The following is a 13,885-nucleotide window of genomic DNA, read 5'->3' as shown; positions in this document are numbered from 1 at the left end:
TATCATCACGGACAGAAGGCTACTAATACACATGTAATATCCTTGCTGAAGGACTACAGTCCAAAATGAAACACTGGCTGGGTACTGCAAAGGTCACATGGAAAGCTTTTACTCGAGGTCATCAGCATTTGGTCTGATGTACAAAATGTAGTTTAAGTTTTCAATCACCCTTCAATTGTAGGGAGAGAGACAAGTCCCCCTACATCTGTCCCCATGTGATCACACATATTCTGTCTCTCTCATGTCAGGGTGCGGAGACCAGTGAGAATCATGCTGGACAGAGATGAGGATATGGTGATCACAGGAACAAGGCATCCTTTCCTGGGCAGATACAAGGTCTCTTACCAAATTAAGATCTTAGCAAACTAGAAGAAAACATTAGGAACACAAAACAGTCAAGTTCTATCTGTTTGGCTACTCTCTTCCATTTTAATTGCAAGGGCTTTTGTAAAGTGTATTTTGTAAAATTCCTCAATGACCTCTTAAAGTAAACCAAATTGCAGCATCTTGTATTCTTGAAGGAGATTACACAAAAGTTCTGCAGCCACATTGTTGCTGTTTCAAGTTATGAAAATGTTCTATTTTGGGCATGTTGGTTTGCAGTGATTGGTCCTAAGTGGAAACAAAACATGAAAAGTCAGAACAAAACAAAACAAGCATATTTCCCTTTGGGGAGAAACATTTGATAGCTGCAAAAACATATCATGTTGCTTGCTAATCACGCTAGTTAGCTTAAAAAGTAAGGCCTAACCCTGATGCTTTGTTATGTAGGTTGGCTTCATGAGTGATGGGAGAGTTCTTGCCCTGGACATCAGTCTGTACTCTAATGCAGGAAACTCCCTGGACCTGTCACGTGGGGTAAGTAACAAAACTACCCTCCTGCACTATTCTAATAGGACATGTTTAAATTATCTTTCTTTATGAAGAGTTGAAGTGTATCATATGAAATGTCTCTCTATTCTATCATCCATGATAGATATTTCTTGGCAGTTTTACCTCCCTGCAATTTTCCAAAGTGACAAAGTCAAAAACTCCCTTTGTTGATCTAAAGAAGGCACATTTCATACAAACCTCAAACTGAAATTAGATATTGATTGCTTTGGTAAGAAACAAAGTAGATAAATTATTCCAGCTAGTATAATTTTGTCAGTGTTTGACTTCAACGTTTGGATTGCTCAGCAGTTGGTGTCGAATGTTTTTGCAGGTTACGGATCGAGCCTTATTCCACTCAGACAGTGTCTACACCATCCCGAATGTCCGGGCTGTTGGCTACACCTGTAAGACAAACACTGCATCCAACACAGCCTTCCGGGGATTTGGAGGTCCCCAGGGGCTTTTCTTTGCAGAGAGTTGGATTTCTGATGTTGCTACCAAGTGTGGGATCTCTCAACTCACGGTAAGCATCAAATGTAGCGACAATCAATAGTATAAAATGTAGTGAATACAATTTCAGTTGCACATAAATGCATATAAATCATGTTCTCTTCAGGTCCCCTGATGGGCTGACTAAGAGAGTAGGACACCTCAGTGAACTCCAGACTACAGTATTTGTATTCATTGACAATGAAAACAATTCATTGCATTGGGTCAGCCTACGCAGTTCTCACTAGTAACAGCTAACCCACAACACCATTGTGCCACTTTAAACAAGTTTCATTTCGCAAGTTCTTGCTCGAGGCCTAATTGCAACATGAAACAATACATAGAAGAAGTATGCAGATAGTGCAAGTTAACAATGGCTGAATTTGTAAGTTGGCCTCCTGTACAAATCCTTCTCCCATTGCCAAAAGGTGCGAGAGATAAACATGCACAAGGAGGGTGACCTGACTCACTACAACATGAAGCTGGAGAGGTGCCAGGTGCAGCGCTGCTGGGAGGAGTGTCTGAAGCAGAGTGACTTCCACACCAGGCGCAGGCAGGTGGACAGGTTCAATGGGTGAGTTTAAAACCTAGATGTGTCTTTGAGGGCAGTAAACTCTGCAGCTGCAGGATCATATGCTCAATGTGTGAGTTGATCTCATATTGAGTTTCTAAGAGAACAACAGCGCCTTGGACAGGACTGGATTAACTTATTCAAAATACCGCACATTTTGCTTGTAAAAGCCTAAGATAATTGCCATTCCAGTCAGTCCCACCTAATATCTCACTGAAATCATGCTACAACATGTTGATACTTTGTACTTGCACTTACAACAGGGAGAACAGGTGGAAGAAGCGTGGGCTCGCAGCCATCCCAACCAAGTTTGGTATTTCTTTTACTTCAACATTCCTCAACCAGGTAGGTCTAGGGTTTTAATTGGGTTCTCCAGTCTATTTTGGCCATTAGAGTTGAACAGTAATACTAGCAAGTACGATGATTTTCTCAGTTTTTTGCCAAAACATTGCTATATAAATACAGATTTAATTCAGGGCATCTACCTCCTTATCCCTGTTCCTTGTGTGATGTGTTAACTTTGTATTTCCCCCCAGGCGGGTGCTCTTGTGCATGTGTACACCGATGGGTCTGTGCTGGTGACCCACGGTGGGACAGAGATGGGGCAGGGTCTGCACACCAAGATGGTCCAGGTGGCCTGCAGGGCACTGAAGATTCCCACCTCGAGGATCCACATCAGTGAGACCAGCACCAACACTGTGCCTAACACCTCCCCTACTGCTGCCAGTGCCAGCTCAGATCTCAATGGAATGGCAGTAAAGGTCTGGTCCAAAGTCCTCTTGTGCCATGTTTTGTTTCATGCCTTATAGAAAGATAAATCTAAAGAGCACGTCTTGCTCACAGTCATGTTCATTTCCCATACTATGATAGTTGATTTAATCATTAAGGATGTCATGTGTGGTAGATCAGTATTCTTATATCCTCCGAATTACACTGTGGTTGTGTGACACAGCTGACCCATATCATGTTGTTTCTCAGATTGCCTGTGAGACCATCCTGCAGCGACTGGAGCCCTACATGGGGAAGGGCTCCTGGGATGACTGGGTGCGGGCAGCATACTTTGACAGAGTCGGTCTGTCCGCCACTGGATTCTACAGGTTTGTGTGCTTTTGCTGCATTGTAATGAGCAAGAGCAGTGCTTTTTTACTTTGACTAATCCAGATATTTCTTAAGTAGACTTACATTGTAACAGTTGTGAATTGTTGTCCATGCAGGACCCCAGGACTAGATTACGACATGCAGAAGAATGAAGGGAGGCCCTTCAACTACTTCTGCTACGGAGCAGCTGTGTCTGAGGTCGAGATTGATTGCCTGACTGGAGATCACACGGTAAAACTTGCAAGTTATATAATAGTGGTTTTTGATGATATGAATATTACAAGTTACAATTTACTTCCGTCTCGGTTGTGGGTTCTTAAAAAGAGTACAACTGTAACATAGTTCCTCTTGATTCCACCGATAACTTATCTAAAGGCTTTGTGCTGTAATGTTTTACATACATGTACTGCTTACATGACATGGTGAGATGTTGCCATACCCGACAGGTTCTGCGTACAGATATTGTGATGGACGTTGGCGACAGCCTGAACCCTGCTATTGACATTGGACAGGTATGGATTACTTATGATTTAAGTACAGTCCAGTCGTTCCAAGCATCAGTAAGCTCCTGATCTTAGTGTTTGCTGTCATTGTGTACTTTTAATTACAATTTTGCAATTTATTATTTAGTATTGTGCCTTTATAGTAATTCAACAACCATTGTACCAGGATCACTAGGTATTGTACAGTGAGATGTCAGCCTTGTTGACTCACTTGTTTATATGAATTTTGTTGTTTATGGAATGCAGTAATTGATTGTATTGTCCTCCAGATTGAAGGAGCTTTTGTACAGGGCTGTGGCTTGTTCACCATGGAAGAGCAGGTGTACTCACCTGAAGGGGTGCTGTACTCACGAGGACCTGGCATGTACAAGATACCAGGCTTTGCTGACATTCCCATTCACTTCAATGTGTCCCTGCTGAGAGGTGCACCAAATGACAAGGCAATCTTTTCATCCAAGGTAATCCTGGTTATCATGTTGCTTGTCATCTAATGCCTCACCGATTCAATGTCTTGATGGTTGCAGGAAAAGAATGGGACAGGTAGGTGAAACAAATAGCAGAAGTGAGAAATTACGTTGATGCTATCTGAGGCTTGTCCGGCTGTAGAATAGATTGAAAACCATGTTATAGTAATATATGGCTTTCCTCAACTATTGCTGTGTTTAACAATTACAGAAGTCTGACAGTTTGAAGCGATCAGTCTTTTTTCATCAATGAATATCAGTAACTCCTGTTCATATTACTCCACCACCAGGCTGTTGGAGAGCCTCCACTCTTCCTGGCTTCTTCTGTCTTCTTCGCCATCAAAGACGCCGTTTACTCTGCCAGGGCTGATGCCGGGTTGAAGGGCACATTCCGCCTGGACAGCCCAGCAACAGCTGAGTGTATCCGCATGGCCTGCGAGGACCAGTTTACTGCCCAGGTAGGGAATTACTCTTCTTTTTACAACTTGTGCCTTGCTACCAAAGGTCTGAGAAAAGTAGACTGAAATCCACTGCTGCATTGTTTCTTAACAATGTCCTTTACTTCTATGTTTCTTTTGTAGTTCCCTGCAGCTGAGCCAGGAAGCTTCACACCCTGGGCTATCAAGCTTTAGGAGGTGACATATTTGTGACACTGATGAAGAAGAGCTTCCACGGGCTGGCAGCAGCAACAGCAACACAATTCCAGTAACTGCATTTTTCTCAAAGGACAATCAGGATATCATAGGTTTTTGTGCTTAAGAGCCATATCTGTCAGATTCTATAGTTGCCATCAAAACATTGACCAGACAGTGTGTTGTGACAATCTCATCATGTTGCTAAAGTTGCAAGCAAGGTACATCTATTTCTGTACTTATGTTTAGATTTATAAACTTTTGGATGCTAAAGAGGTGATGGTGTCAAGTTTGATAAGATAACTATGTAGGGAGAGTGTGTCAAACAAGCTTGTGTGGCCTGTGGCACTAGAAATGGAGGATGTTCTTTTCTGATATTCCATAGTGAGATAACAAATATAAAGGTCATATAAGAGGCAAATAAATCTATAATACATATATTCCATTTATGAGTAAAACATAGCATGACATTATGAAATATTTAGTCACATATTTGAGCAAATTAGAAGTATGAAAAATTCTTATCCTGGATGTCAGCCTTGTTAAAGGCATCCAGAGCATTTTATGTGGCTTGAAAATTGGAAATATTCTAGTTGCTGTAATCTTTATGAAATTGTCATTTAATGCCACTGTTTACCACATTTGCGTGATGATTACATGTCACAAGCGCTCAAAAGCCACGCGAAAATAAGCTACACAATGACCCCTTTAGTTTCACGCGCCTAGTGTAATTAGATTGAAACAGAACTCAAAACGTTTTTTTCGTCGGTAATGGACCGTTCCCGTCGAACACCATATAGAACCCCCTGTTCTATTTGGAACACCTCCGTCAAAAACAGTGCTAGTGGGACAGAAATGACAAGCAGAAATGACAATGCATATCTGGGACAGATATCTCACTGCATTGGCTACATGAATACCCAAGAAAAAAACTAAATGAAAAAGAAAATATCTCGGGCACTCAAGGGGACGGAGCTTACGTAACACATTGCCAACTACTACCAAGTCCGTCTCTCATGTACTTGTGCGTTATTCCTGTGTTCGACTGGAACGGTCAGTTCTCTGCAAGTTCCGGCGACGGGACGTCATGTTCCAAGAAGTCGGAAAATTTGAGAACAAAAACGGCGGCGCTGACAGCGCTTGGATTTTTTTTTGAGTGCTCAACACACAGCGACATCGCATCTTTGCTCCTTGAATATCGATATGTCATGGTATAGTGTTATTGAAACTTACTATGTGTAGAAATGGCTAAAAACTGGAGTTTTTTAATTTGAGTTTGAAGCCACATAAAGTGCTCTGGGTGCCTTTAACTAGAGATCAGTGGGAGTGGACTTAAGGTAACAAGGCTGGCATCCAAGATATTGTTGCTTTCTCCAATGTGATAGTAACTTAAAGGAGTTACAGATAATGCCCATGCAGAGATTCTTGCATGTGAGACAAAGTATGAATATCTTAGGTTTATGTGTAGTTCTATAATTATCATCATTATCATTTGTGAGTATTCTTGTGTCATTCTTGCACCTTTTTATCTTTGTGATGCCAAGAAAGTATTGAAAGAAAGGTGATAAGAATTTCTAGAATAGAAATCTAAGGTAGCCTTTGCAGGGCATTGTTGGGGCACCGTGTGTGCATATATTTTAAACTGCATATTAGAAAGCAGTATTGATTCTGATTGGAAATGCCAAATAGAAACTTGGCCTGGCCAAACCGCATAAAGGACGTCCAAAACAAGCCCTGCCTCTGCTTGAAGAGCATGCATGGATGTGTATTGACCACTTGATCTGTTTTGCCCTCCAATACACAACTGCTTTAATATATATCTTTGGAGACCCCATATCAATCTCCTCACTTGTTTGCGGTATCAGGCTACTGTGCACAGTGGTGTGTGTGTCTTGTTTCCTTACATTTTGGACAAGTATATATCAAATAAATGCGACAGGCAAGCACTGTTTTAACCAGAAATAATCTCTTTAATGAATATGTTCTCTTCTGCAACAGATGTAAATAGAATACATAAAATAAAACATTAACTGTAATAATTACCTAATGTACATAAATGAAAAGCACAACTGGTGCTCATAAAACAAACCATAAAGCTACTCTCCTGAAAAAATGCAAAAATCCATTTAAAAATCTGTACAAGAAATGCAAAAAAAAACTGTTGCCGGAGCCGACCCGCGGGAGGGCTGGGACCGAGGGTGATGCGGAATACCCCGTGTTGTATTTTATTTATGTCATACCTTGGTCATACCCACCCGAGAAAACACACATTCAATGCGGAATGCGCCAGAAGTTGAGGGAGTTTTGTGTCCTCGAACAAGAAACTGTAGCAACATTGATTCCAATCTCCGAATCCGGTATTCGAATTTCCGACGGCCGCGCAACCGGCGCGCTCGAAATGCGTTCGAAATATTCTATGGAAGCCTGTGTGATAACCCTCCCGAACCCTATGTGATCCGGATAGTTATTACACGGTCCGGAACACCCGTATCAGGCCCAGGCATGACATAATGTCCAGAATCACCGATATGTACACCCAAACTTTCTGTCATAATTTAAGTATGGATACGGTCAAGCTAAGGTTTCATGATAATGCATGCAAAACATCATATTCCATGGAAACATATATCGAGGACTAGATGATTTTGATTTACGCTCAGCAGTTAGCAAGTTAGAATTAGTGCCCTTGAAATAGAGAGAGGACGGTAGAAAAAAAACTTACCAGTACGGTGAGTGCAAACCTTATAAATACTGCATATCAATCACGGTGGAAGACGACACACCTTTTATTTGAAGTTCCCCCTTTTACGATCACGAAAGAAAGGCGCTACCAAATTCCATCCAAATTTCCACATGTTTACAGACAAAAAGGAAACTACACTTCTCATCGCAAAACCTACACATTCACGCAGGAAAAGTGGGATCTTTCGTCTTACACGTGCACTGTCTCGGAAAAAGAAGTCAACTTATAACGCACAGTCGACAAGGAAGCGCAGCCATATATAACAGCACTAGTGCATTTACTAGTTTGTCTTCATTCTATGGATACTGGTTGAGTGACCTGTAAGACCTGGTACAAGTTGTTTCGGTACATTTGAAAGGTATTTCTCCAGATAGACTAGCAACATTAGAAATGGTTTTACTACAAACATTTACGTATTGTCAATTAATGGAATCGGACATCCGCGGAATTTTTTTCGGCCGCATGAAGGTGTGAGCCCGATGATTTTCATACGGCGGGCGGTCACGTTTCATACAGCGTGAGTAGGGATTCAGAAGAAACTAGAGTTCCACGACCTCATACCTTCGCCAAATGATTTTAACCTTTATGACTGACGTATCAGGAGTGTTTCTCATCAATTATAAATCATACCAGTTGATCTTGTTCACCCAAAAAACAAAAGTATGAGCTTAACAAAGAAGGTTATGCTAACAAAGTAACATTTCTCATGAATTATGCAAATGAGGTCCTTATTAGCATAATTTGATTCAACGATGTTCACATTCACATAACTTCCAAATGACACAACTATGAAATTGCCATCATTTACCTGTATGGAATTATAGTAGTTTCTCATTAATTATGCAAAGTAGGCCTACATGTGCATATTTATTATCTATCAACAGTCCTCAGTAACAAATGTCACATATTTGAATAGTCATATCATGGAACACAGCAGGTTTTTGAAATTGTCTCATTAATTATGCAAATTAGAATCTGATTTGCATAAATATCATCCAATCATACAAAGTATCACGTAAGCTATCTACATACTAAAAACCATTACCATCCATCAAGCCCATCTTGAGTTATGGTATTTTCTCATTAATTATGCAAATGAGGTCTTGATTTGCATAATTGATATCTATTAATATTTCTCTCTTCTTCAGTTACATATGTCACATGTTTGAGAGTCCTATCATGGAATTTGGTGGATGTATAAACTTTCCCCATTGATTATGCAAATTAGATACTGATTTGAATAATAAGTATCTGATCATGTACATCATCACTCAAACTATCTACTGATAAAAAATCATAACCATCCATCAAGCCCTTCTTGAGTTATTCCCTTTCAAAGTCTGAACCAAAACCTGCTCCTGCAGTTCCAAAAAAGCCGCTAGGGGGCCAAAACCTATACCACTTACTCTCTGTCCAAAGAGCTATCTACCACTCAAAAATCAGTTCCATAGCTTGTCCAGAACACGAGATATCGAAACAGGAAGTTCCGCTGCAGTACCGTAACAAGCCGCTAGGGTACCCAAAATCTAATCATTTCCTAGTCTCATCAAGACCTACCCACCTACCAAATATCAAGACAATCCATCCTAGCCTTCTCGAGTTATGCTGGTCTTTACAAACATACATACATACATACAAACGCTACCCTCTGCATAACCTTCTCGGCGAAGGTAATAAACTTATTTCAAATACACGTGCATTTTACGTACGGATTTTCTAAGCGAGCGGATTGTGATACGCGGCCATCCATGTGTTTCGTGGTGACAAGTGTTTGCAGGCGCGCTTTGCCCACTTTTTTTTACTTGAGTTCCTTCCATGTATATTGTTACTAGTCTATTTAGAAAAATAACATTCAAAATTTCAATTGTAGCGGAACAATTGACCATGTAGCGAAACAACTTGTACCATGTAGCGAAATAACGTTGTGCCATGTAGCGAAACGACTTGCCATGTAGCGAAAAGTACTGTAGCGAACTGACAATGTAGCGAAACAATCTATAACCGACCGATGTGCTGACTAGGCAGACGCGCTTACTGGACATATCTGGTTATTCGATGATAAAAAAAATACCTATGTGAAGATGATGTATATTTGTGTGTACTGTAACAAATGCCAGGACACCATCCGGAAATTCATAATATATGTTGCACTAACAAACTGCTGACGCTTGCAGACATACATAGAACTGCAACTAAGAGCATCTTGAGTACGAAAACTCAAATCATAAGGCTGTGTATGAGCACAGAAAGAAGCCTTTTCGCAGTGCGTGTGCATATATTCATGGCCACCAGACTTGTCGGGATACTGTATGTGTTGGTGGCATCAATTGGCCACTGATGTCCCCATATGCGGATACAAAACCACTGTGACAAGCTGTATATGCAGCTAATGTAATTCACCGGATTACACATATCCGCCACTTTGAAGAAAAAAATTCTCTAGTGCAGCACTTCCCATATATGTACAGTTTAGATATACAAGCCTTGTGCATTTTACGGGAGACGTTGTATTGGAGATCTCTTTAGACGCATTTTTTCTGGGTGGCGGATATATGTTACCCAGCGGAGTTCTATTTAACCCTATCCAGACTGGGCTTTTTTGGGATATCTGGGACTGGGGGGGGGGGGATCATTCGGCCCCCCTCATAACTTCTGAACGGTATGATGTATCATTCTCAAATTTGCAGGGAGTGATGTTCATGTAAAGTTTTATAATTCCTAGAATTTTGCTGACGTTATGACGTAATATGACGTAATTATGACGTCATTGATGTGATTTTATTGGCTAAATAGGGAATTCCCGTAATATCAAAAGGTATTAAACAAAATAGTATGTATTGTTGATTTTAAGGTGTACCAAGACATATTGCGTAAATGGTAACTACGTTGACGTCAAAATGACGTCATTAAATGACGTCACATCTTGGATCGGCCATTTTGAAATTTTCAAAAATACTTTTTTTTCACTTATGACCCAAAAAACACTAAGAATAGAGTAGAGACGTTAATCTAAATGTTTCTGGTTAAGAAAATGCCACGTACTGACGATTTTGAAGGCGAAAAAGCCTGTTGATACCTAGAATAGTGTAAACTAGTCCGCCATCTTGGATTTTGACCGACTACGTCATCAAATTAGCATAAATTATGAATATTAGATCATGAAAGTTACATCTAATTACATATAATGCTATACATGTAGGAAAACTAGTGTGGTTGAGCAAGAAAACCTAAGAAATATCATTGTTTTAAAAGAATCTGTGATTTTTGCATAAAATGCCTTTCAGAAAGCCGTTGCCATGGCAACACGAAAAATGATAAACTTATACTAGTATCATAATATTGTTGCCAACTTTATTTTAGGAAAATGCCAGAGCCAGTGCTTTTAATTTGTACATTGCTGAACTACATGCATATTTGTTGGATACCTTCGCCCTAAATGGAAATAAGTGTGGCAATTAAAAATTATTGCCATAGCGAAGGTGTCTGGGTTGATCTTACCTCACTGTAAAGACAGTACCAAAGTAGCACTCTTTACTTCTGCCATGATAATATCACTAAGAAATCAGTAAGGCGTCTGCCAAGCCAGTCTGAGTTCAAATCCGCGGTTCCTGATTTGTCCCGTAACGTTTACGCTGTGCCCTTATGAAAGGCACTTTACACGCTAAAAAAAGAAAAATGAAGAGAATACCTAAAGAGGGACAACATTTCCGAGCAAATGCAAAATGTTTACCTTCACATGGTCTATCTTTACCTTTATACCAGGAAGGACAAAGTGTTTTATTTAGTTGAGGCGTCGCACAGGACAAGTCCATGACACGGGATAAGTCAAGAAATAATTTGCAACCTGTAAGTGACCATGATGAAAACCAACAAAATGGTTGCATGATATTCAGAATTAATAAGGAAGATTGATACTTGAATTGTGATAAAGGGTAAAAGCGATGAAACTTAAGTAGTCGGGTTTGTACACGTGACATTCTTCATTGGAATAGAGTTATTTTCTCTCGGGTTTGGCAAGAATTGCTCTCCAATCAACTTTTAAAAAATCTACTTGTCATATCCCGCGGCGATCATGAGTGTAGTTTAAAGTATCGTGGGAACAGTTGGATTCGTTGCGCAGTTTGTTTCTTTGGGCGGGGCCTGTGTCGGATGGTATTTTTCATTGTACATGTATTTCATGAATTAGAAAGCATTCGTGAGGAGATGATACACTTTTATGGAGGCATGGCATCGTCCACTATTAATGCAGTTGCTTAAGTTTTACCTAACGCTCTGAATTCGTAGTGACTAAACATATCTTCTGCGCCAAAGCGCACTCCAAAACACACAGTAACGCCCAAAACACTCCTATATCACAATGGCCCGCTCCCAAGTTATTCTCACCAACCTTCGCATGCGCAGATGGAATAACTCTTCTTGCGCATATCAGACGGTCTCTTTTGCCCTTTGTGTTCCGAGGAAGAAAGACTACACAACTAAACTCTCAGGTAAGGACTTAGCGTAGCATCGTCCACTTTTTATGCTGTTGTTTAAGTTTTATCTAAGGTTCTTTATTCGTAGTGCCTACTTATGCTTGGGTCACATTTCCAATGCGGGGCCCGGCCGGGCAGTCTTTGGGAACGTTAAGTATGATATAAAATACCATTAAAAGCACAAAACCTACCAAAGTTATCTAAGATATCTATTGATACACACTTTGATTTTTCGTTTCCGCAAACAGCCCGACAGCCCGTCTGGGAAATGTGACCCTAGCATTAATGTTGCCAGGCCCAGTTAGGTTATTGACTTTATGCCTCTCGATGCACTTTTCTACCGCATTTTAATATTTTCCATGGTTTTGAATAGCTGACATATTGCTTAAAGAATGTCAATTTGAAATGTCCAGGAATTACTGTGAGAAGTCTGTATTTCTATCAGCAATCCTTACAAGTGAAGTGGTACAAACGATCGGTCAGTTCACCTGTTGCTCTATCTATATCTCAGTATAGGGACCGATGTTTCTGAATAGGAAGCAAGCGGATTGCCCGACTTCTGTATGCATATGGCAGTGATGGATCCCATTAGTCGGGGATGGCTAAGAGTAGCACTCTTTAATCTTAACTATCTTGGAAGAACCGTATCTTGTCTGGTTGTAAGGAGAATCGCCCTCCCATTTATATTAGATATTGTTCTACGTGTCAGATCCCGTGGCCATCACGAGTGAATTCTGAAGTATCGTGGGAACAGTTGAATTCGTTGCGCAGTTTGCTTCTTTGGGTGGGGCCTGGTGCTGGGCGGTGTTTTTCGTTTTATCACAGTGATTATAAAACATACAAAGAGCAACATTTACTGTTATGATTGACGCAAAACATGACAATTTGAATATTATAATACATTGGTGACAAGTGACAGAATATCTATGCTAGTGACACATGTAACGTTATAAGATAAATGAATATTATCAGAAACACACATTTTGTGAGTTTGAACACTATTTGCATAATTGATGAGGCATTTCTGCAACAACTTTTAAAACATATGTAAGCTAAAAATAGGAAATAATATAGAAACTTCTTTGCATATCTAATCAGGAAAGTCTGCACTAGTGTCCGTAATTCGGCTACATGAAATTGGCGGTGGTTACAGTGTCCGTGCTAATGCCAGGGTCACATTTCCAAGCCGGGGCCCGAACGGGCTGTTTGAGAAAACAAAGAATAAAAGCTGCATATCAAGAATATACACATGTACATAACAAAAAAACTTCAATTCTACTCTGCTGATGACATTTTTGCCGTGGGTAATTTTTTACCGATGCCATGCGCGATGTAGGCGTGCGGCACCTTAGCGGCCGTTTTAATACGCCACGTGTTGCTTTTCAATCAAATGCATGTTGACATTGACGACGGGTTGCTACATCAATGGTCCAACTAGGGATGTTTTAGTCCAACTTCTTGAAGCCGGCAAAGACGGCAAAGACTTTATTTCACACAAATCGCTATTTATCGCTGGTTACCATGATCGCAAAAAATTGACAAATTTATATCGAAAACGTCCCGCAGTTGCCTATCATACTGACCTCTGCAGTCTGCACAATACCGCATGTAACGTTACATGTAATCCTAAAAGTACGCAGACAATCTTTCATGTTATTCAAGTCAATTCAGGGCAAAAAAAGATCCAGACATGTTTTGAACCGCAGGATCATTTTTCATAGTCCAGTATTGTCTTCTTTGTATTATTATTTTTTTCGAAGATTTTTTTTTAAAACAAGCAATGAAAAAAATCTACATTTACGTTGCTTTGCGATGATTCCCACCCCCACGCACATCAAAAGCGTGTCAATCGTAATCAACATGCGAACTTCAAAGGATTACTTGCAACATTTACGTCGCGCCGACTTATCATGTGCAAGCCGACCACGTACCTTATCAAACATTTATCCGACCAGTATAAAGGAGGTTGTACGGAGAACCTCCTTGTGTGTACATTTACCCTGACGGCGCTGTCCGACCTCCACTTGTATAGCGGGGCTG

The 13,885-nt window shown here is 40.4% G+C and overlaps 1 protein-coding gene across 2 annotated transcripts in view; it reads left to right on the top strand.

Annotated features, from left to right (window-relative positions):
- Positions 1 to 13,885, top strand: part of LOC136433417 (xanthine dehydrogenase/oxidase-like) — a 79,692-nt gene that overhangs the window by 13,148 nt on the left and 52,659 nt on the right. The window contains exons 24-35 of one of the 2 annotated variants that reach the window (XM_066425610.1): positions 249 to 336; positions 772 to 858; positions 1,205 to 1,396; positions 1,791 to 1,936; positions 2,197 to 2,278; positions 2,470 to 2,694; positions 2,912 to 3,030; positions 3,148 to 3,262; positions 3,478 to 3,543; positions 3,804 to 3,992; positions 4,289 to 4,456; positions 4,580 to 4,709. In XM_066425610.1, the coding sequence (XP_066281707.1) occupies positions 249 to 336; positions 772 to 858; positions 1,205 to 1,396; positions 1,791 to 1,936; positions 2,197 to 2,278; positions 2,470 to 2,694; positions 2,912 to 3,030; positions 3,148 to 3,262; positions 3,478 to 3,543; positions 3,804 to 3,992; positions 4,289 to 4,456; positions 4,580 to 4,630 (1,528 nt within the window). In that variant the 3' untranslated portion in view covers positions 4,631 to 4,709. The remainder of the gene's footprint in view (positions 1 to 248; positions 337 to 771; positions 859 to 1,204; positions 1,397 to 1,790; positions 1,937 to 2,196; positions 2,279 to 2,469; positions 2,695 to 2,911; positions 3,031 to 3,147; positions 3,263 to 3,477; positions 3,544 to 3,803; positions 3,993 to 4,288; positions 4,457 to 4,579; positions 4,710 to 13,885) is intronic. The other variant, XM_066425609.1, reaches the window with a different exon arrangement.

Source organism: Branchiostoma lanceolatum, chromosome 4 (genome assembly GCF_035083965.1).
Source record: "Branchiostoma lanceolatum isolate klBraLanc5 chromosome 4, klBraLanc5.hap2, whole genome shotgun sequence".
NCBI lineage: Eukaryota > Metazoa > Chordata > Leptocardii > Amphioxiformes > Branchiostomatidae > Branchiostoma > Branchiostoma lanceolatum.
Note: the sequence above shows the minus strand (reverse complement) of the source record. Positions and strands in the feature narration are given on the sequence as shown.